Consider the following 24510-nt stretch of genomic DNA (forward strand, 5'->3'; position numbering starts at 1 on the left):
GTGTTCATATGTGAATATCTCTGTGGGTCTTCGAGTACGAGTAGACCTTCGTGGCAGCGATTCCATTCCACTTTGTGACGCGGTGTCCGATTCCACCAACTCCGCCGGCGCTCCTGCATCACCCTCATTATCATCCATTACAAGTTGTTCCGGGATTCCCTCAGCAGGTAGGCTGTCAGCTGGTGTTGGTTTTGGTAATGATGCTGGTACGACCAATGGAAACGCTTCCTCTAGCTGCTGCCCATCCTCTGGTTCCGTAGTTTGTGCCTGGGGGCGGAATTCTGATGCCACAGCTCTTAAATTGTGCGGTTCAGGTTGAGACACCTGATGACTGCCTGTCCTCCTTGTATACACAGGTAACCGTCGGAGATTGTATGAACATCCCTCCTCTTCATCTGAATATCCAGACTCCTGCCCAACTGCTTCCCTGCTATAAGCCTGTCTGTCTAGCTGTTTTTTCTGCTTCTTTGCCTGTCTGTCGAGCTGTTTTTTCTGTTTATTTGGCTGTTCAACTGGCAAATCATTGACAGACATTAGGAGATTACGGTGCAACACACGGGTAGTTTTGTCTCCGTTTTCTGCCTGAACCTTGTACACTGGTCCATCTCCCACTCTTTCAGTAACCCTGTGGACTTTTTCCTCCCAGTAAGCCCGGAGCTTGCCAGGTCCACCCCTCTCAGATAGGTTCCTGACAAGTACACGATCCCCTGGCTGGAGTGCAATGCCTTTAACACCACGGTCATAGTATTTCTTCTTTTTTTCAGCGCTCTTTTGACTGTTCTCGGAGGCAATTCTGTAAGCATCTTGCATTCGACAGGCCCACTTACGTGCATATTCCTGTCGGCTTTTTACTTCTTCGTCCGCTGTCAGACCAAAAACTAAGTCGATGGGCAACCGGGGAGACCTTCCATAGAGGAGGAAGAACGGTGAATAGCCAGTGGACTCATGTCTTGTACAGTTGTACGCATGAACTACATGAGGCAAATAGTCTTTCCACTCAGCTTTCCTTTCTTCTTGGAGAGTGCGTAGCATCTGTAAGAATGTTCTCTTCAGACGTTCTACAGGGTTGCTCTGCGGATGGTATGGGGTGGTTCGGGAATGCGCAATGCCAGACAACTGTTGAAGCCGCTGGAATAGACTGTTTTCAAACTCCCGACCTTGATCATGATGTAGCTCAAATGGGGCACTAGTAGTGATGTTGCCCATTTTCCGGAATGGTGGGGCGTTTCTGTTTAATGCAGGAACACTGGCGAATGACGTAGTTTTCTATTTCGTGCTGCATGAATGGCCAATAGAACCTCTGCCTTGCAAGGTTGATCACCTTGTCAGCTCCAACATGACCCATGTCATCATGCAGGTGTTTAAGCACCGTCGACTTCAGCTTACTAGGGAGAACGAGCTGTTTCCATTTCCCCGCCTGTCTGTATAAAATCCCCTTGTCCAGTTTCAGTCTATTCCATTCGTGTACTAGTCTCCTTGCCTCTGGTCCCATTTGTCTTTTATCTTTGTCATTGGGGTTCCGTCCCCTCCTCTTCAGTGTCATTACCTCAGAGATTGACGAATCCTCTTCCTGAGCAGCTCTGATATCAGAGTACGAAGGCGGAAGTAGTCGCCGAAACATGTCAGGTATTTGAACACCGACAATACACTGTCTGTAAGTAAGGAATCTGCTTAACATTAGCTCTGATATCATCTGGAGTGATCACGGGGACTGTCACCGGAAGAAAATCCTCACCATAAGAGGTGAGTTGCAACGCCGCCATCCATGGCACATCCTCCTCAGCCACAGCCTTGTCCCCCTGCCATATGGTGGAAACCACGTCTGGGGGCAAAGTTTCAGTGTACTCCTCTGTGTGTCCCTCCAGCTTAACTGGATAACGCGACAGTGTGTCAGCGTCAGCATTCGCCTTGCCTGGCCTGTACTTTATTGTGAAGTGGAAACGTACGCGAGAGGGTTATTGTCCGTGTACACAGTGAATGTGGGTGCATAGTAGAGATAATCTCGAAATTTGTCACAGATTGCCCACTTCAACGCCAGAAACTCAAGCTTTCCAGAATGGAGATGATAATTTTTCTCTGAAGGTGAGAGTGTTCTGGATCCATAAGCAACAACGCGAAGTTTATCTCCCTGCTGCTGATAAAGCACAGCCCCCAGACCTTCATTGGATGCGTCCGTATTTAACACAAAAGGCAGATTAAATTCTGGGTAGGCTAAAATAGGTGGACCAGTCAATACATCTACCAGGCGGGAGACCACAGCACTGTGTTCAGGGCCCCACTGAACAGGGTTACCAGAGGGAAGCTGGCCTAACTTGGTGACTTTCCTTTGGCGTGCAGCGGTGTTGTGAACTGGCCTCTGGTCAGGCTGAGTGGCCCCCTCTACCAGTTTAAACAGCAGCCGTGCAATCCTGGCAAAGTCCTGTACGAAGGATCTATAGTAGCCCAAGAACCCCAATAGAGCTCTAACTTCCCCTACATTGCGTGGTTCTCTCTCTTTTAACTGCAAAACGGCTTCCAGGTATTTAGGGTCTATGCGGACACCATCACTTGACACGAGACGACCCAAGTACCTCACTTGTCGTCTGAACAGTTCACATTTATTCGGACGTAGCTTTATGCCATGCTCCCGCAGCCGGTTAAGCACTTTCCTCAGGTCCTCTACGTGTTCATGAAATGATTTTGAAAAGCAGAGCACGTCATCCAGATAAGGAGAGCAGCATTCGTCCCTCAGGCCATCAAGAACGTCCTCCATACATCTTTGAAAGGCTGCTGGCGCATTAGTTAGGCCAAATGGGAGGCGGAGCCACTCGTACAGCCCCCAAGGGGTGCTGAAAGCCGTTAGATGCCTGGAACTGTCATCAACAAAGCCCTGGTGGTAAGCGCTGCCTTGGTCAAGTATTGAGAACCAAGAGTAGCCCCCCAGGTTATCTAGCAGATCTTGAATGCGTGGGAGTGGATGACGATCAGGGACAGTTTTGCGATTTAGCTCCCTAAAGTCAACGCACAGGCGCAAGCTTTTCTTTTTTTCTAACACAGACGACAGGAGATGAGTATGCTGAAGTGGATTTTCTTATCCAACCATGGTGAAGTAGGTTTTGCACATAGTCTTTCACCTCTTGATAAAGGGGTTTTGGAATGGCATTGTAACGCTTTTGCACCGGCGTGTTGTCAGTGAGTTGGATCTTGAGTTGCAGGTTTGGAATGCAACCTATATCAGCATCACCTCTTGCAAAGACATCGGACTCTTCATACAACATGTCTCTGGCAATCGCCTGTTCTTCCTCTTTAAGAGAGGACAATTCACACAACTCGTACTGATTAGTATGGGCACTTGTATGTCAGCATGTCCATGGCTTCCACTCCGTATCTGCAACCCCACATTTACCCATCCATCAAAAGGGAACCGCTGTGCCATTCGCTGCAGATACCTCAAACGGTTGGTCCGGAAATAGGGATGAAAGTGGCTGAATGGTTACGTTGGGCAGTGCTTCCTCTACCCACGCCCTACTCACCACGGTCACTTGAGACCCTGAGTCAAGCAGCATTTGGAGTGGGACCCCATTGAGTGCACAGGAGACCATACATCGCTTGCCAATTAGTTGTGCTACATGTTTTTTTATGTTGACTGACACTGCGTCGTCAGACTTATGGATGTTACTGGTTCCACCAAGTTGATTTGTACTGGAGGCTTATCATTGGCATTGATCACTGGAAGCCTCACTCCAGTGACCTTTCCCCGTTTCCCAGTGCCTTTCTTCGCAGACAGCCCACAGCTCTATGTCCTTCCTGACCACAAATGAAACAGTGAGGGCAGCTCTTAATGTTCTTCCGCACACAGGCCTGACACCTGCCCCTAGTCTCAGTCGTTGGTGTCTGGGGTCGCGTCGAGGATCGAGTCAGGGACAGACCTGGATCTACCTGAGGCGCCGATTCTGTAGGTTTAACAACTTGGGCAAAGTGTTTGGTCAGTGCGGTCACTTGTGCAGTCAGCTCGAGAATGACAGCACAGTTAGCCTGTAATTCAGAGTCAACTTTGGTCTGGTTAATCTGGTCAGTTTGATTAGTTTGAGCAGCATGGACATTCACAGATCGATTTTTAGTCACAGTACTGAGGCGTTTCACCCTCTCAGCCTCTTCACTTGTCGACTTGGTAAGTTGTTCTAACAGGACATCATCACGAACCTGTAAATCGGTAAGGAATGGTTTGAGATCACATCTGACATGATAATTCTTCTCATTTAGCCCTTGATAGAGTGTGTGCAGAAATGTACCTTGGACAAGTTTTTGATCGTAACCAAAATCTGCACCTGGTTGTTGTGACTCAAACATAATTCTTTGCTTCAAACCCATCAGTCTATATAAAAATTGCTGTGGGGACTCACTGTCTCGCTGCTGAGCGATACTGAGTTCGTTGAAGAGCTCAGAGCTGCTCTTATTATCTCTGATATGTGATCGTAAAATTGTCACAGTACTGAGGCGTTTCACCCTCTCAGCCTCTTCACTTGTGGACTTGGTAAGTTGTTCTAACAGGACATCATCACGAACCTGTAAATCGGTAAGGAATGGTTTGAGATCACATCTGACATGATAATTCTTCTCATTTATCCCTTGATAGAGTGTGTGCAGAAATGTACCTTGGACAAGTTTTTGATCGTAACCAAAATCTGCACCTGGTTGTTGTGACTCAAACATAATTCTTTGCTTCAAACCCATCAGTCTATATAAAAATTGCTGTGGGGACTCACTGTCTCGCTGCTGAGCGGTACTGAGTTCGTTGAAGAGCTCAGAGCTGCTCTTATCTCTGATATGTGATCGTAAAATTGTTTTTAACTGTGACATTGTAAGACCCTCTGTATCACTTAGCATGTCTCGGAATGTTCCAGGTTTAGTTATCTTCGACACAGTGCGGATAACCTCAGACTCGCTAAACCCTTCTTGTACTCCCTCATCCATTTGTCTACACAGGCTACGGTATGACAGTTCAGACCCGGTGTCAGAAATCTGACCACCATAAATTTTGAACTCCCTCCGTGGAAACAGAGCAGCTACATCTGTGTACTTCACCACCTGCTCCCCCATACCGGAGGATAAACCGGCATGTTCAGGAGGAGCACCACCCGAACTGTTGGCGATGATGACGTTCCTGACCGGTGTGGGGATGTCTCTCGGTGGAAGAGGTGTGACCTCAACTCCTCCTCTCAGGTCAGCTCCTTCCCCAGTAGGTTCCTCCGGGACATCTAGGAGCTCGCTGATCATGTCATCGAGGTGAAGGAGTTGAGACATGCCTTCATCTTCTATGTGTCTTAATTTGTCACCTCTGATGTAGTCAATAATCACATCAAACAGTTCTGGTTCACTAAGGCCCGCAAGGTCCTCAGTATCACTCTCATCCACTGCGCTGGCAACAGTTAGTAGCTGATTGACATTCAAAGCTAATAGTCTCTTTTGGATCTTGAAAATCAATACCCGTCGTGGAGTTGTGGGAGCCATCGTTAGCCCCTGAAGCCTCTACTCTCTGGAGAACGGACAGCACTACAGTCTTCCCTGAAGCTTTAGGCACAGGTTCTCTTCGTAGCAGCTCCCACTCTCCCCACGATCCCGGACGAGCCCCCAATTGTAACCGGCCTCAGGCCTAGGGGATACCTGAGTCGGTTCAAACGCGTCACAGGCAGGTAGCACTGTGAACGACGAGGAAAGACGACACGAGACAACCGTGTTAATCAGCTTCACACAACGGCATTTATGACAACTACTCATCAAAACATCAATTCAGCAATTTCAATATCAGAATACATTCATGTGTAGATCTATACATTCAACATCTATACATTGTATATATCCTCCACATTCGCACATGCTTATGCACGTCTGCCCGCTCGTGTGTGTTGTACTGGGAACTACAATTGACATCCAAAAATCCAAATTCATCAAAGCCACCAAATATTCATCAAAGCCACAAAACAAGGTTTCATATCTAGCATCGCCCAATAAGTCCCCAATTACTTTAACATCTTGAGAATGTCTAACACTTATTATTTTGAATAGCTGTGAACGACGAGGAAAGACGACACGAGACAACCGTGTTAATCAGCTTCACACAACGGCATTTATGACAACTGCGCATGCGTGAGCTGAGCCTACATCGCCTTCCTCTGTTCCATTCACAGGCGCGTAGCGCCCTCTCCTGACTTGGTAGTCTAATCGACTAACATACAATAACAGAGGTCGTTTCTAACCCCCTACACTGGGAATATAATTTGACCAGTAAAATACCCCCGTTTTTGTCCGCCTCACTGGTCGGCCATTTTGCCACTTGCTGTCGATTGAAAATGACATCACAGTCGCTCAGAGCGCAGAGAATAACCAATCACAGCTCATTTATTGAAAATTCGGAGTTTATTTGCATACAAAACAAGATATTTTTTAACTTCTAAAAAAAAAAAATTCAATCCCATAATTGTGTAATTTTCGATAGTTCATTGATTGATGGCGGGTCGGGGATCCTGATTTTTTTATTAACCCAAGATGTCCAGTCATGATGTGGATTCCTTCCTCTGTCCTTTAAACCACCCTGCGTCTGTTGCTGCATGTCTGAGGTCAAGAGTCAATCTCGATGTCCAGACCACATTACGTCCTACATAATGGTTCATTTCCTCTTCTTCCTCTTATTGTCTTGGTTGCCATGACTGTGATTTTTAAAATCAGGTGAACTCTGATTGGTTAACTCCTTCCTCTGTCCTTTGGACCACTCTCTCTGCAACTGCTGCAGCATTTCTGTGGTCAAGAGTCCGTCTCGCACCAGGCGGTTTGAGAGTGAGCTGTCCAGAGCTTGCCCCGAGCGCCTTGAAGTGCTCGAATTCCTTCTGACTCCTGATGAGTTGCTACCGGTCGTGCCCGTTTGGGCAGTATTTTTCTGAATCTGGAGTGGGCCGGTGATAGCCGGGTCTGTGGCTCGGATGAGGCGCGTGATATTGCGAACTCCCTCTTGGATGCTGGTGTCCAGTTCCCGTTGAATTTCTCGGACAAAGGCCGTATCGGGAAACATGTCCATGAAACGGTAACTAGACGAGAAGCAACGCAGAGGGTTAGTTAGCACGATGAAAGAAATTTGGACAAATATAAGAATGTAACAATAAATAAATAACAGCATAATTGGCTGGCCAGTAATTGAGCAAGTTGATTTCATTCCATTTTCAAAAAAACTTTCAGTTATTTAACTCATTCACTGCCAGACCTGCAAAAATGTGTCCACTCGAGTGCCAGGGTTTTTGTCATTGTCACTCGAATTCCAGGACCCACAGAATATTGAGTTTTAGGACTACATAAACATTCAATGCAGCGTAAGAAACCTTAGACTCTCTTCTTTCATCAGAAAAAACAGTTAATTCTTAAATTATATGGGTTCGGAGTTATATGAGCTTGACATCAGGATGGCCGTCCAAAATACAATGCAATACATACATGTTGGTTTATATAGGTCTTTAACAAAAGGTGAAACTGGAACAAAGCGCTAACATGGAAAAAAGGTAAATGCTACCTCCTTGTGGAAAGGAAAAAAAAATATTGCCAGAGGCCATGGCCAGCGCTTTATTGGCACCCAAAAAAAAAAAAAACCCGAACAAATTCGGGAATGGCAGCGAATGAGTTAACTCTTTTGGGATCATAGTTGGGGTATACTGTATTTATTATTTATGGTATTTAAAAAAGGGAGAGAGAGCAGCTTTTTTTGGTAACAGAAATTTGCTATTTGCAGTCAACCTCGGTCCCTTGTCTCTACTTCTATATTAATTAAAATACATGAAATGGTTTTGTATTCATGTTTCTGCACATATTTTAAATAGCAAATGGGCTTTCACATGTACAGTATGGCCTTGCTACAAACACGGGTGTCAAAGCGCTTAATCACTGTTTCATTGTTCACATACTGATGATGGAATGAGGTTCAATATTTTGCTCCAGGACACCTTGCTGGGTCACAAGGGATGATAATCAAAACCACCACTTGACGAAAACTCAGCAGCCAAGTAGTGCTTGTACTTACAATTTCTATCAGATTAACAGTTAAAACATCAGTGATGCTGATATTTAGCTGATTTAAATGCCGTCACCCAGAATACCTTAACCAGAGGTAAAGATCCAACACGTCGTGAACGGCCTCCAGGTGAACGAGGTCTTTGATATTTTTGGGTGGGGCCAGAGGCCAGTTGACATGGCGGCAGACCCAGTCGAAGGTCAAGGGTTCGTCTCGACTGAATTGACGGGCAAACTAGAAGAGAAAGAGGAAGGATAACCGGAGCAGTGAATGCATGATTCGCATACAACAACTATGTGACATATATGAGAAGCTTTGAAATTATGTTGGTCTCTTTTTGTCTTTCTTAATTTTTTTTAAAAAACAGTGATACCACGGCTTACGAATTTCATTGGTTCCCAGAAAGTGTGTGTAAGGCAAAAAGTGTGTCTTCCAAACATTAATTTCCCATAAGAAACCATTAAAAATTAGAATAATCCGTTCCCAGGTCCCCATAAAACATAATTTCCTACTAAATAAGCCTTAAAAATACCCCAAAATATACCTTATTTTACGTATAATAAATGCGCTATTGTACAGTCATAAAAAACAGTACAGTATAATAAAATCATTTTATTTACCTTTGTGGTGGTTGTTGATGTAGTTGCCTCTTGATGATATCCGAGTGAAGTTGCCATGCTTTCTTGGCGATAATACCCTCACACACTGTCCCATGTTAGCTGCTTTTCGTTAATCCAAATCAACAGAAGTTTTTCAAATTATTGTATTGCCTGAGACCACTGCTTAGACAACACAGAAACACCCTTAGCAACACGTAGCAATGGTCGACTTGGCATACTGGTACTGGGACGCTGAGTGACACAAGCGCACACCTTGTTCGTGTTTTTCGATGATCTCTTTCTTCCACTCGACCGTAATTTTGTTTGTGTCTTCTTCGGTTTAACACTAGCCTGTGGTGGGTTCTTTTTCAGTCCCATAATGGCAAATGTACTCCACTCGATAGCAAACCACATCTGCACTCAAGGGTGTGTGGAAAACTAGTCCGCCAGCCACCGTGGTGCTGTTTGACCATGTGGTTTGGGGTTCATCCGACGAAAACTAGTCCGCCATCCAACGTGGTGCAGTGTGGTTTGGTTGGTCCAGCGAAAACTTATTCGTATGCCAAGATTATATTCTCGCGAATTTAATGCTTGTAAGGCGAAAAGTTCATGAGCTAAAGCGTTCGTAAAACGAGGTATTACTGTACTGGCAATCAGACAGATCTAACGATGTTTCACAATAACTCATGAGGGGATTAAAATGTGTGTGTGTTATTGTATTTGGTGTCACACTGACAAATTCCCATCAACCAGAAGTACGTTGCCCACACGAACCTTTAGGAAAGACGTGCACACGAAAGGCTGCTTTTTGTTGATGGGAGCTGTGCAGAAAACATAGCGTGATCTCAGGTTGAGGGGGATGTGTTGAATCATGTCAGCCAGGAATTTAAAATCGTCAATATTGCAAACAAAATAGAGGCCGTCGACCTGGGAGAGGCTCACAAAAATGTCCTGTTTAAAAAAAACATTGATTACATTTCATCCAAAAAAATCTGACCACCAAAATGATTCTAAAAAAATAAAAGAACACATTCAAATTGGGCTCACGCACAATCAAGTTAGAGAGAGTCGCATCAGGTAGATGATAAGCAAACATCTCTATTTGCTCGGCAGTGGGATGAAGACCTGCAGTCTGAGAAGAAACACAAACATTTTATGACCACTTTATCATAGGGACTAAAATCTAGACAGCATAAGACAACAGAAGCATTGACCACCTCTATTGGTTCCACTGTGTGACTAAGTATATCCTTAAGCACTGGAAGATCATCTCTGTGCATGGTTGTCACTTCTCCCTCTTTGAACTTGGAGGAGAACCTGGAGATGGCGATGCAAAAAAAAAAAAAAAAAATGTAAATACAATTTGACAGATACGTACAAGAAAAAAAAAGATTTAACAAAGTATTAAATGAAAGACCTTCCGGCTCGCCCAGCGATCTGGAGAGCCTGTGACGTGCTGATGGTCTCCATCTGCTTCTCCCCTTTTTCATTGACGTTAGGCTTCATGAGACTGTTGAAGATAATGCGCTTGATGCTCCTGAAGGGAAGAAGACGGACGCGCCATTAAAAATGACACTTCATTTCTAAATTGTGCGCAGAAACAAATAGAGAGAATATTCTTCAGACGAATACAAGTTTAAATCAAGCTTTCGTTCAAATTTTTTGACTTTTGTTGCACTTGGCACTTTCCCTACTTCGGTGCCATGCCCATGAAACCAGGCTTCACTGACCACAAAAACATGAATGGTGAGGGTATTATAAGTTAATGATTAGTTTTTTATGAAATATTGACTAAATAAATATTTGGAATCACCAAAATGTGATAAATTAATCGCAATTTCTGGAAAAAAGAGCATCCAAAATGAGGTAATCAATGTTATACAAATCAATAAAGAAAAAATTCAAGTACATGTTACTGCTTACATCAAACATTAACTCATTCACTGCCAGACAATGTGCAAAAATGTGTGCACTCCAATGCCAGGGTTTTTGTCATTTTCACTCAAATTGCAGAACCCACAAAATATCAAAGTCAAAGTCAGCTTTATTGTCAAATATGCTAATATGTATGACATACAGCACAGATTGAAATTACTGTCCTCTCGGACCCAGCATGCAAGGCACTTATAATGACTTTAATTTTTTTTATTTTATTGATGAGTTTTAGGACTAAATAAACATTCAATGCAGCGTAAGAAACATTACTCTCTTCTTTAATTAGAAAAAAAGTTTGTCCATTTTATTTGGCTCTAGAGTTATCTGCAGTGGAAATGGGGGCAGCTGTACAAAAGGCAAATGCTGCCCCCTCGAGGGAGGGAAAAACATTGGCAGAGGTCTGACCGCAGCTTGATTCGCACCGAATAAATTCAGGAATGGCAGTGAATGAGTTAACTAGTCAGCCCACTGTGGTTCTTTGGTTTTCAAAATAAAAAGTGATTTGCACAAATTCTATTATACTTTACCAATAACTTAATAAGAATGTTGAATAAATTAAGTGTTTACATTATTTTCATCAACTAAGTTATTTGTCAAGATATTTTTTTTCATCCAAAATAAATTGATGAGAACTTTTACATTAAGCAATTTTAGGAGGTTAAAAAAAACCAGGAAATTGTGTGACTGTATACACAGTGATACATTGGCTTACAAACTTAATTGTTTCCCAGACAGTGTGTAAGGTGAAAAGTGCGTATCCCAAAAATTAATTTCCCATAGGAAACCATAAAAATTAGAATAATCCGTTCTCAGGTCCCATAAAACATAATTTTTAACTTTCTAATTTTCTAAGCCTTAAAACTACACAAAATATACCTTTATGTATAATAATTGTTTTTATGTATAATAAATGTTCTATGGCATTATAATTAAAGAAATAAACTGTAGTGTATAATAAAGTCGTTTTATTTACCTTTGCGGTGGTCGTTGATGGCTTGATGGAATGGAGTGGCCGGTTTCATCAGCATTAGACACTTGATGAGGAACGTAACCTCCTTCTTTTACCATCTTGAGGAACGATCCCTTGTAGGTGCTTTCTCTGTGAGAATTTTATCTAGTTCCTCATCAATTGTGTTCTGTTTAGCTGGGTTGATAGCTTTTTGCATCAAGTGTACAGATGACTTGTGCGGGTTGTTTGTGGAGCCTGATTGATGGGATATTTTAACCTTGCAGTCTACACTCTGCCTTTGCACTCAATCAAAGTTGAAACTCTCTCACTGTCGTCTGCCTATCTCTTTAATGTTTTAACCACCCACCCTCACTGCTGCATTCGTGACAAATCACGTGGCTTTAACCGAAGACTCGGGCGGGGAATAGAGGACAAAAACAGTCAGCTGCCATTTTGTTGTTAGAAGAACGGGCTTGTTCGCGAACGACATATCACTCATTGAGGCAGCTCCATGTACGGAAAAAGTTCATATGACAAGGTAAAGTTTGTATGCCAAGGTAAATTTGTCATAAATTTAACGTTCATAAGCTAAGGGGTTCGTAAACCGAGGTATCACTGTATATGGTAGCACTTACAAATTAAGGCCCATCCCGATCGCATCTGTTGCAACCAAAATTTTGCAGGGGTCATCGGGGTCGTTGAACTTCTTGGCCTGAGACAGTTTGGTACCTGAAAAGGGCTTCATCCTTAACAAAACTGTGTTCTCACTTAACATGAAAAAAACATTTTCTTGTCTGTGCATTATGGGATAAAGCTAACTCTCACACGAGTGTGATTACCTGGAGGTAAACTTCCATAAATGACAGCACATTCTTGCCCTCTGGCTTCAATCTGTCTGCTGATGGAATAGATGTCATTTTTACTGAAGCACACGATGCAATCCCCTGCTCTTAGGTTGTCCAGAGACTCTACAGCACTGTCCAGGATGGAGAATGGCGTAAGACGCTGGTAGGTGTGGACCTGGACAGAGTCAGGGACACCGTTGAGGATGAGGAGAGAGGAGCGTCGGCGCGGATCGCTGCTGTGTTTTTGGAACTGAGAGTCGCCGCTTGGAATTGAAATGGATTTACATAGAACAGGAGAAATGAACCATTCTTTTTTTGTCAAGGGATGTCAAGAGACTTTTACACTTACCATATTTTCAGGTGTATAAGGCACACCTTCAATGAATGAAAAAGGTTTTCCAGACATAATATATTAATATCTAAAGGTTTTCCAAATATAAGGCGCTACAGTGAAGGCTGGGTTTAGGCACTACTTCTACAGAGGGAATTGGAGTCGGTGGATGCTGACAGTAGTTGCGACAGCTGTTGTGGCTAATATTATTTCACATAAGTGCAGCTGCATATAAGGCGCAAGGTCAAATTTTGGAGAAAATTAAGGTTTTTGGGTGAGCCTTATACACCGGAAAATATGGTCGCTTGTAGCTGCTGTGTGCACTTTTAAAGCATGACACTTCGATTTTCACCTTTTTTTAAAATCTCAAACCACTTTAAACAACAAAGTGGAAATAGGAAAGTGGTTCGGATTGCACGACAGGCTGTTTTTTATGTTGTGTTGATTATTTTACTTTATGTTAACTGTTTTGTTAAGCACTTTTTACAGCTGCAGTCATTGGGAAAGCACTATACAAATAAGGATGCATTGCATAACGGCTCTATCCAAAAATTTTTTTTTTTTCACTTCAAGACGGTGCCAGCAGCTCCTGTATTTTGTTTTTGTACTTCTTTCTTTCTTTTCCTCTTCCTTTCATAATTTTGCTGCTGTGAAATGTAAATATGTCCACTGCGAGACAAATAAAGGTAGATCCAATCCAATCCAAAAACAAAGGGAAAATGTGATAGCAAAGATATGTTCAAAAACATTATTTTTTCCTCCCTGAATTTTGCTACACCTTTTATTAGCTCGTGTTTGATATTCGACGATGTCCAGTGAATGTATGTTGCATGAAAAATGCCACCCATGGAAAATAATGTAATTGACCTGACCTCCACCTCCTCTCCAGTGGTGTACATCAGTTCTCTGACAAAGTCTATGGCTGCAAATTCTCCACACACATGAATCTCCTCCGCGCAGAGACCTGTGCACGGGTGAAACACACACCTTTAACTAAATGTGGGTGACTTGGGGTAATCAATTCCCGTAGCACATATTCTAAAATCACAAATGAAGAACTAACATTTAACAACTGAACTGAACCATGATTAACATAGACATGATGTAAACCGAATGGATCCAAAGGTGATTTTTCTTTTGTGTGCGCGTGTGTGTGCGTCTGCGTGCACGAGTGCTTTGCATAACATTGAGATTGTGTTAAGTGAATGCATAATGCACAATGTGGTTAATGATTTGGTGCATGCTTTTTGTGCTCGGGTGTGCTTTCTGGGTGTGTTTTCACAACATGCGCTTTTTTTAAAATTTGATTTCATTCTCTCTCGTGGGTTTTTATGCATGTGTGCCTGCATGCTTGTGTCTGTGCGTGCGAGTGAGACAAACCCAGCAAAGCCCTGGTCCAAGCCCAGCCTCGTGAAGAATCTCTGATCATTTGAATTTCATCGATCACAGCCACTTCATCTACAGAAGTATAAAAACACAACTTTAGACGACGTGATGTGATCAGGAGAATCTTGTTTCGGAAATAAAAATCACAGGGTTCTCTTGATTAACAGCAATTCTATTCTATTTTAGATGAGCACAAATGCAGTTTTCAGCACTTTAATTGAGTGTTCATCCAGAACCGTGTGTCATGTGATACTGCACACAAACATTACATACTTACATGGCGTTGTAACGCTGCACATCTCGATGGTGCAGGCCACATGATCAGACACTCGACCTTCGGTGTCCACAAGCGTCCTCTCTTCGCCGGTCACCAGGTCGCATGGTACACCCTGAAAATAAACAATTAATAATTATAAAGAGCAGGCATACAATCCACAGATGTGAGGGACAGAGGAAGTTATAGGACGTACGGCCTGGTTGCTTTTCTCAAAGATTTCGTGGGCGAGAAGTTTCAGGGGCCCGCAGTAGACCCCTGACTTTGCAGCCAGGTAGCGTTGGATGGCGTGGTAGGTTTTGCCGCTGTTGGTGGGGCCGGCATGGAAGATCACCTTCCGCTGGATGGCACGGGCTTCAGGGTACCTAAAGAGAGTGCACACGCATACACTGCAATAAATTTTAATAGTGGAGAACATCATTGAAAAGAACAATTAAAAAATAGTGAAAATGTTCATTTTTTTTGGGATGATTATAGCTTACACTCCAACTTAAAACTTCCCTAAAATATGACTCATTTTGCAATTATCCATGTGTATAGTGTCTGTTTACCAGTTGGCAGGAACTCTGAGGTCAGAGATCTTTCTCAGGTCGTCCATACAGTCAAGCATGGGAAAGATCTGCCTGGCGTGTCGCATAAAGTATGGGTAGATGTCATCAATGTGACCTTGTTAACAACAGAAAAATGAAAAGAACCCCAAACAAAGGTTTTTTTTTTCCAATTCATTCATTCAATTTCCTATATGGACACATTTTGGGACAGACCTGCTCCGCAGCAAATGTCGCTGAGAATGATGTGCAGATCAGCTGGTAGTGATGTCACCTCCAGAATATATTTCCTGAAGTTGATGAAGGCCTGGTGGAAAAGCCGTGCTGCATGAACACAGAGACACATTTCAGAGAGCAAAGCGCACACACTACCAATTTGCCAACCACCATGTAAAGGTAGTCCCCGAAGTCGGGAGGTTGTTGCTACGGCAACTCCACGTGGGAAAAATCAAGTATGCAATTTGAAAGTTGCCAGCCATCATCTGGAAAGGTGAAATTGAATCCGATAAAGGAGTCTTTTTATAATTATTATTCTTACCATCCAGTCCGTTTTCCGCAGCCAGCTTCTGCATCTCTTTCCTCTTGTAAAATCGGTTGGCAATTTTCAAAAGTTCATCTAAGAAAGGAGAACACAGAGCATAAATATGCTTTAATAGTTGAGGCAATGCCTTATAAGGCTAATATAGTCCCCGGGCCAAGGCTAGGTATGGCTCACCAAGAGTTTATATTAACAGGAGTCACAGAATCTTTGTTGCACATTGTCACCTAAATTTAGTTTCATAAAATACTTACAGTATTGTCAATAATTTTCTTTATTCGTTTAAGAAATGTTGTCTTATTGGCGCATTGTAAATAATAAAATAAATAAAAAGTAGATATAACTGCAATACTAGACATGTTTCAATTGATAATGTTCATGATATTTGAAGTAAATACAACAATCATATTAAATGAACATATGAACTTTTTCACTTTTAGTACATTGTACATGTAAAATAATTTCAAATATACATTCAACATTTTTCTTAAATATTTTTTTAGTAATTTAAATATTGTTTTATATGAGAGTAGTGTACATAAAAATGTATAACCAATTCAAAACAAATTTTATAAATCAAAAGAATTGGTCTATTTCTAAATAAAATGAAACGATTAAAATTTCTATTAAGACGTAGGATTTGAAAAAAAAATTTAAGTTGAATTAGTGTACTGATAATTAAAATCAAGACATGAAAGTGATTTACTGCTTTAGGAAACTACTATTTCACATCAGTTGTCATTTTAAAACTAAATTGTGGAATTTGATCTCAAATGTTTGCCCACTCGTGTGCGACAAGAACAGAATTAATCGAGTTCATCTCGGGTTTACGTGTACTGACTTTTATCCAGTGGCTGGGTCAGCTCTGCTCCCACACCCACTTCATCAGAAAGGTCAGTCTTCAGCGTGAGAGGGACAAAAAGTGACGTATCTGGAGGTTTGGAAGATGAAGAATTCCTGCTGCTAAGCACGGCACACGTCGGGTCTATGCGTCTATGCGACGAAAGAGACCCCAAATACGCATGACGGCTACTTCTCGCCAGCCGGGCTGTTCGAGTATTATAAACATGGCGCCGCAGCCGAGAAAACAAATACAAACACTTGTTCACTGACATCGTTTCGCCCCCCGCTAGTTTATAATACAAACACACGCCATAGGTCTAAAAGAATGAAAACACCACACTAATTTGACTAGAGGACACATTTCTCTTCCTACGATACACCATCGTGGGACAGGACCGGTTTCCCCCTAGATGCCTACACATATGCCTGTGTCAAAATCAGAATATTAATTGAGTTTACCCAAATATTTTCAAAAATAAATTACATTATTTTCTACGTAAATATTTTAAACACGTGCATAAAAAAATCTATGGTTATGTATTGTACATGTTACAAATAGTAGTGATTTATAATAAGGCATATCTGGACACATCCCGCAAAGTACCTTATGTATATTTCAACACAGCCAATGGGATGACGATTCTTCAATAGCGGGACGACACGCAACTTTCCAATTTCAAAACATCAGTATTATTTTCATGAATATTAATTTTTGTGTAGATAATCAATTTGTATGGTTCAATCGCCCTATGGTTTGTAAAACCTATGTAGATCACAATTCCCAAAAAAATCCATGCAAAGGGATTACTGATCAAAATAATCACTGGACCTGTATACTTTTGAAAACTAACGCATCTCTTTACCTACAACAAATGACTCCATACAACTGTCAATATAAATTTACTTTATTAATTATTGTAGTTTTTAAGGGGTTAATCCTGTACAGACGCACAAACTGTTCTTATGGTTTCTGGTTGTAAAATACCATGCAAATTAGGGAGGCCAATGTTTTCTTTATCAATGCAAGCATTGTGGACAAATTCCCAAACTGATTGGAAAGACACAAATGGGAGTATGGCAGCAAGAAAAAAATCATAGATTTAAATGGTGCCCAAAATTTAGGAAAAAAAAGGCCATTTTCAACAGGTGAGTGGAGAAACAAATGCTTTATAGTGCACTGAGTGTTTCATAGTTTATGAAAGTCATGGAGTCATGATTTTGCACATGCGACAAACACATTAAATCATTATGAAATACAGTATATAAATGGTAATTTACTTTACTGTTGCAGATAAAGTGGACATTCTAGCACCTTGGTGCAACACAGAGCTTATGTGCTAATTCCCCATCAAATGGGGTTGTTGACATCATACAACCGTTTAAATTAAAGTATTACACTGAAATACAGTTGTGAATTTTTCAAAGACTGCAACAACAGAGACTTGAGCAGAATTATTACATTGAGTGGTATTAACCGAAAACATTAGGTTCACAAGCAAATAAAAACTTTCGGGTATGTCTAGGTGAAGGCAGATGAAGACCAAAGATGGCCAAAAAATTACACTGATTTTATAATGAAATAACTTTGAACCTCGAAATGTATTCATCTATAAATTAGCGTCTTTGGGAAGAACATTCAGGTTTGAAGGCTGAAAAATTGTGGTGAAACTGTAAACAAATTACATGATTAAAAACCAATGATAGGCGCTTGCTTCTCCATTGCAAAGTAAGAGCGAGATATGGTTACTGGTGACAGCGCCACCCTTCAGGATGGCTCAACAAGAGTGCCGTAGTGTCCATAATGGGTGAAAGGTCACAAATTGTCAGAAAGCACAATTTATATGTGTGTCCATCGGAGTGGAAAAACAGCATTCCGTAGTAGTGGCGTCAGCAGTTGCCGTCTTCTTTGTCCATGTCATGTCAGCGTGTCGTCAGGCATTCGGCAGGACATGTGCTTGTGTGTCCAAATAAGAGTGTGATGGTACTGCGTGTCAGGTCACGTTTGTAGCTGAGGTGACGGAGATGTCATTGAGTGTGTGTGTTCATGTCAAGTTCAAATAGACAGTGGGACAGCTATCACACGTCTGACTGCTCAGCAGTGAAGTCTGGTTGTGTGTGTGCATTTTCAGTTCATGGCCTCACATCTCGGGCTGCTCTGCATTAACAGGCCGAGTTTGGGAATCAGGAGACTCATAGCGCTGGTGGAAGTTTAGTTTTCTCATCTTCTCTGGGGCTTTCCTCCACAAAACGATTTCCTAAAAATGCATTGCTATGAGTGAGAACCGATAACAGATGAAAAAGCTGTGTACAGCGGATTTTACCTGCTGCTTAAAGTATCTTCTATCTTCTTCATCCACCAACACTAGATTCAGGAAGTAGCGTACAGAGAACTTCTTGTTGACATCCCGCATGGTAGCTGTCAAGTCATACCCTGGTAAAATGAAAGGCAAAAGCTCATACTGTATATTGTTTAGATATGATATATAGAATGCAGAAAAGAGTGGCTGGTAACTACCCAGCCATATTTGAATGCCGGAGGGAAACAAAATGGCAACACATGAACCGAAGATTGAACATTGTCAAAAATACTGAATATGTTGAAACCATGCCCACCAATCAAATAGAACTTTGAAGATCTGGAAATGAAATGCGACTCAATCTAGCATCTTTCATATATTTCCACATAATGAGCTGTGAAAATATATAAACATTAAAAGCCTTTGTTGGCTGGAATATATTAGGTCAGCATTTTTTTTACTTGGCCTATTGGAGACAAAACTAATTTCAGCCAGTAGATGGGGCTGTTGTTTCACGTTGGGTAAATAGGGACGCTCAGGTGGTCCAAAGCAAAGAGCCAGAAATCTGCTTCCATCTCTTGTGGAACAAAATACAGCAATACCTCAGCGTACGAACTTAATTGGATCCCAGAAAGTGTGTGTAAGGCAAAAAGTTCATCTGCCAAATATTTATTTCCCATAAGAAACCATTAACATTGAGAATAATCCATTCCCAGGTCCCCATGGTTCCCATTAAACATACTTTTCGACTAAATAAGCCTTAAAACGACACAAAATATACCATATTTATGTATAATAAATGTGCTATTGTATTGTAATTAAAGAAATAAACTGTACTGTATAGTAAAGTCGTTTTATTTACCTTTGTGATGGTCGTTGATGTAGTTGCCTCTTGATGATATCTGAGTGAAGTTGGCGTGCTTTCTCGGTGATAATACCCCCACTCACACGGTCCCCTGCTCGCTGTTTTTCGTTAATCCAAATCAACAGAAGTTTTTCAACTTCTTCTATTGCCTAAGACCCTTGCTTAGACAACACAGAAACACCCTTAGCCACACTTAGCAATGGTCGACTTAGCATACTGGTACTGGGACGCTAAGTCACATAAACGCACACCTCGTTCGTGTTTTTCGATTATCTCCTTCTGCTCGACCATAATTTTCTTTTGTGTCCTCTTCATCTTAACATAAGGCTGTGGTGGGGTCTTTTTCGGTCCCATAATAGCAAAAGTACTCCACTCGATAGCAAACGACGTCTGCACCCAAAGGGGGTGTGGAAAAGTAGTCCGCCAGCCACCGTGGCTCTGTTCAACCGTGTGGTTTGGTGTTCATCCATTGACAACTAGTCCGCCAGCCACCGTGGCACTGTGTAGTTTGTTTCGTCCGCCGAAAACTAGTTTGTATGCCAAGATTATATTCTCGCGAATTTAATTTTCGTAAACTGAAATGTTCGTGAGCTAAAGCGTTCGTAAGCTGAGGTATTACTGTACAAGCAAAATTATAATAATAATCCATTTCATTTCTAAGCGCCTTTCAAAACTGTCAAGGTCACTACAGTCACAGGATCAGTATTTCTGCGGGTGAGCAGCGGCAGCCACACGCGCCAGGAAAGCAAAGTTACCTGCCAGAAAGAGTCTGATGGGGATGGACTCTCCTTTCACCGGAGCTCCATCCATGATCTCATACTTTGCAACTGTATCCGTCTCCGTGGTCGTACTGGGACCTACAAAGGTAAACAAGAACGTGATGCACACATGGACGGAAGACAGCTATATTAAAGACATTCATGGAGGCACAAAAAAAAAAAAACAAGCTTAGATTTTTTTAAAGATGAACTTTGAATGCTCACCTATGCCTGTTATCTCCTTCTTAATGAGCTGCAGCTCCATGTGCTGAATCTTGATCCTGACTAGTAAGAAGTAAATCTTCCCGACAATGACATCCTTTAAGTGGTACCTATGACACATGGACAGAAGTTGTTTAAAGGACAACTGACGTCTCCGGACAACTTGTGTCCATAATTTGTAAAATGGCTTCAAATGACTTCTAATAAGCGTATTTTAATAAGATTCCGCCGCATATAGCTATATTTTGCGTTTTAAGTCTCGTGCTGAATATTCAGGAAGTCTTGTTTTTGAGTTGGTGACGAGTCCGTACGTGACGTCACTAAAGCAACGCCCCTGACCGAAAAAAAAAAAGACACATTGTAGCAGTCCTTCCATCACGTCAATGTATTTTGCTGTACTTGTTTGGTCTGAAAATCTTGGGTTGCACCCAAAAGCCGCCAGAAGGGGGCGTCCAAGCTCCATATAAGGAATTTATCAGCCTGTGGAAACGGAGGTGGCCACAGGAGGTCGCCATTTTGTACCTCTTTTCTGGGACGCTACATTGCAGTCCAGATGCCTCAAAATGACACGGAATAAATTCTTTAATCGATAGCAAACATGTATGCTTCCTCTTCAGAACAATTTGAATCATATTCATAACTGACGTAACAAGAAAGCATATTCTCCGAATCTGAAGCAATTGTTTTGATTCTCCAGCAATGCAAGATGTCTTGGCGTGACGTCACGAACTGGGGGTGGGACTTTCTGAAAATGTCCTTTAAGTCAATTAAAAAAAGTGGTTATAGTGACGCTCGTCTTACTTGGATTTATTGTATTCAAACTCGATGTGAAGGCAGTCTTCGATGCCGACTTCCATCTTGATAGAGTTGTTGATGTCCGGGTAGGTGGCCAGTTGGTGGACAATTAGCTCATACTCTTTCACAAGATCTGACAACCGCCGAACTATTGTCACCCTGAGAAAATACCTACAGTAACACAAAGGAAAATCTCCATTAATTGTCTGCATTTTTTAAATGACTTTTGTATGACAGCTTAATTCTCATAATGGTGCCATGACATGACCTTAGTCTGACGTTAGCGCCCGTGTACGACTCGTAGGGCTTCTCCACCTGCATGAACTCAAAATCGTAGCTTCTGTTCTGCGCGAGCTCTCCCGGCAATGCCAACTCTTTCACCAGATCCACAAACTCGTGTGTGTTGCTTTTATCAGAGAACAGCTCTGAAATTAAAAAAGAGCACACCATAGGCCATGGACCATGAAGCTTTTTTGGTACTACACACACATTGTTTAATTATCATGAAAACTTGCAAATCCTTAAAGGACAACAAACATCACTTTTTGGTTTCCTAACTGCCATCAGAAAAACGTTTTATAGCATCTAAAATACCCAAAACTCGCAGTATGATATTTTTAGTCAAATGCAAAAAAACAATAAAAATGACTTAAAGTGTCCAAAATCTGCAAAAAAAATTAACCCGGAAATGGCCAGTTTCAGAAGGTCCCGCTCCCTTGTTAGTGGTGTCATGCCAAGACGTCTTGCCTTGCTGGAGAATCAAAACAATGGCTTCAGATTCGGAGAATATGCTTTCTTGTTACTCATCCAGTTATGAATAAGATTCAAATAGTTCTGAAGAGAAAAGCATACATGTTTGCAATAGATTAAATAATTTATTCCGTGCCATTTTGAGGCAATAGGGGGGAAATGTAGCACTAAAAAAGCGGCAGAAAATGGCAACAAAGCTCCGTGTACGGAATTAATCAGCCCGTTTCCACAGGCTGATTAATTCCTTAGCTTTGTTGGCCTCTTCTGCCTCTTTTTAGTGCAACACGAAGTTTTCAGACCAAACAAGTACAGCAAAATGCATTGACGTGCTGGAAGGACTGCTACAATGTGTCTTTTTTTTGGTCAGGGGCGTTCCTTCAGTGGCGTAGGGTGAGGACTTGTCACCAACGCAAAAACAAGACTTCCGGAATATTCAGCGAGAGTCTTAAAACGTAAAATATAGCTATATGCGGTGGAATCTTTGTCAAATACGCTCAGTCGAAGTCACTTGAAGCCATTTTACAAATTATGGTCACAACTTGTCCTGAGACGTCAGTTGTCCTTTAAATGCCCAGTTTTGCCATTCAGTGTGTATTGATGTGGCACAAAATGCTAATTTAGACACATACATTGCTATGCAAAGACGCCGATTTCAAGTTTGATTAGTATTTCTTTGGATTGTTGCTCAGAACAAAAAAAGCGCTATATTTGTTGATTATATTGGTTATATTGTTTGGAATATATACAGTCCACATTTCTTGGTCATATGACAATACATGACCATTAAAAAAATGGGACTAAAAAATAAAATATCTTGCTCACCGATCTGTCCAACAAACTCAATGCGGATGCCTTGATGCTCCAGTCGTTTTCCTCCCTGCTTCACATTTAGACTCACCTGCAGGACAAACATATTTTACTATGATTCAATTGTGCTTATAGAGACAAAACAAGCAAAATGACAACATTGGGGTGTGCTAAGAAGTGCAGAAATAAATACCATACATATGACAAGAACTAAAAGTAATCAAAAGTTATGCAACAGATCAGTTTACCTTGCCGGATACAGATTCTCCGTCATAGAACATAAAATGTTTCTCCATTTTTCCGTCTTCTGTCTTAAGTTCAGCCATCTTGCGGCTCTCTGCATCGTTGAGCAGCACATCAATGTCACACACCGGCCCAAACAAACCCCCCAGGAAACTCTGCAAGCACAGCACACAAACTGAGCGCTGACACAATAATGACAAAATAATTGACTCAGCTGATGGGATAAGGCTATATGAGCTGGAGGTTTAAAAGCTGATAATTTTATCATTTTTGTAACGGAAAATATGTACATTCATATCCATTGTTTTTTTTTTCATAGGATGTTCAAGTATGTAACTAAAAACCTATGTTATAAAAACGTTTCAACTGAGAACTGTGTCATACTCAATTGTAGAACTCCTGTTTTTCAGCATTTCAGTTTTCCTTTTTCAGTCTCTGCATTTTATGAGCTCACGAGGTGTGTACAGTTACACTTCTCCTATCAACTTACAACATCGTGTCAAACCAACAAAAAAAACACGCAATTATTGCCACATACCAACATTCTTTCGCAGCAACAACCCTTATGCACAAAAACAATACAATGTGTCACCAGGATGTCAGGAGTCTAAAATCTTGTGTCAGGGTGGAGTTATAGGGGGCGTGGTTATTCCTTCAGCTATCAGAGCAGTCAATTTATGAGTTTGCAGTGTAGAAAAATGTTTAAAAAAGCTAAAAAAAAAGCCAGGAGGTATTGTTTTAGGATGCATGTTAGCTCACTTCATCCATGTTTATAATCCGTAAACGGCGTCTACACTACAGTGAACCATCTGTCGTTTTGACATTTGACGCAACTTATTGGCAGCGTTACGATATGTGACATTAGCGAAGACACGTGGTGAACAATGCAACCCCCCTTAACTTGTCAACCAATAGTCGATAGTTACTTCAAAGCAAGAAACAACCACAGGCGGCCTCGTACTTTGCGAACTCGACCATCCCTGCTAGCTCCCCTATCAGCTTAAAAAAGAAAGAAAAAGCAAAGAAAACAAATGAATAAACCATACCGGAAGCACTTGTCCACCATGCACTTTTATAGATAAAATAAACCAAATATTATGTACTTTATATGGTGCTAAACCCAATTGCCCAGTGGTCGTTTTCCCACTCACCATCTCGGCCGTCTCGTAGGCAGTGGGAGCTAACAGCGTAGCCTTGCTAAATTGTCGCCCGTGCGCGTGCGCGCGGACCAGGCGTTACACGCCGAAGACTGGTGCTCACTTGACGCAGGTCAGCTGACATTGACGCTCACCTGATCCTTAACCACAAACGTCCAGAGCTGTCAACTTCTGAACGCTCGCTGTGTTTTATATTTTACAGACGCACATACATGTTTCATATTTATGCAAATTTCCCCATTGTACGACGAATAAAGGTTTTCTGATTCTGATTCTGGGGAAGGGTCACCAACTGGCACCAGGTAGCCCCCAATGACACACGAATACCCTGTTTTA

The 24510-nt window shown here is 41.8% G+C and overlaps 2 protein-coding genes across 2 annotated transcripts; both read right to left on the minus strand.

Annotated features, from left to right (window-relative positions):
* Positions 1 to 5716: 5716 nt before the first annotated feature.
* supv3l1 (SUV3-like helicase) lies at positions 5717 to 16670 on the minus strand. Its single transcript, XM_088992734.1, has 16 exons — positions 16279 to 16670; positions 15438 to 15515; positions 15116 to 15223; positions 14903 to 15017; positions 14548 to 14716; positions 14355 to 14466; positions 14072 to 14149; positions 13564 to 13655; positions 12355 to 12535; positions 12151 to 12244; positions 10049 to 10168; positions 9849 to 9948; positions 9683 to 9763; positions 9406 to 9582; positions 8118 to 8266; positions 5717 to 7061 (listed from the first exon to the last, which is right to left on the minus strand). The coding sequence occupies exons 1-16, from the start codon at positions 16550 to 16552 to the stop codon at positions 6647 to 6649; spliced, it is 2343 nt and encodes a 780-aa protein (XP_088848860.1). The 5' UTR covers positions 16553 to 16670; the 3' UTR covers positions 5717 to 6646.
* Positions 16671 to 17427: 757 nt separating this feature from the next.
* Positions 17428 to 24293, minus strand: vps26a (VPS26, retromer complex component A). Its single transcript, XM_088992735.1, has 9 exons — positions 24169 to 24293; positions 23023 to 23172; positions 22790 to 22865; positions 21486 to 21642; positions 21224 to 21388; positions 20426 to 20532; positions 20198 to 20299; positions 18602 to 18711; positions 17428 to 18535 (listed from the first exon to the last, which is right to left on the minus strand). The coding sequence occupies exons 1-9, from the start codon at positions 24169 to 24171 to the stop codon at positions 18419 to 18421; spliced, it is 987 nt and encodes a 328-aa protein (XP_088848861.1). The 5' UTR covers positions 24172 to 24293; the 3' UTR covers positions 17428 to 18418.
* Positions 24294 to 24510: the final 217 nt, after the last annotated feature.

The sequence above is a fragment of the Hippocampus bargibanti genome, linkage group LG03 (genome assembly GCF_051943395.1).
Source record: "Hippocampus bargibanti isolate YZ-2025 linkage group LG03, ASM5194339v1, whole genome shotgun sequence".
NCBI classification, from domain to species: Eukaryota; Metazoa; Chordata; class Actinopteri; order Syngnathiformes; family Syngnathidae; genus Hippocampus; species Hippocampus bargibanti.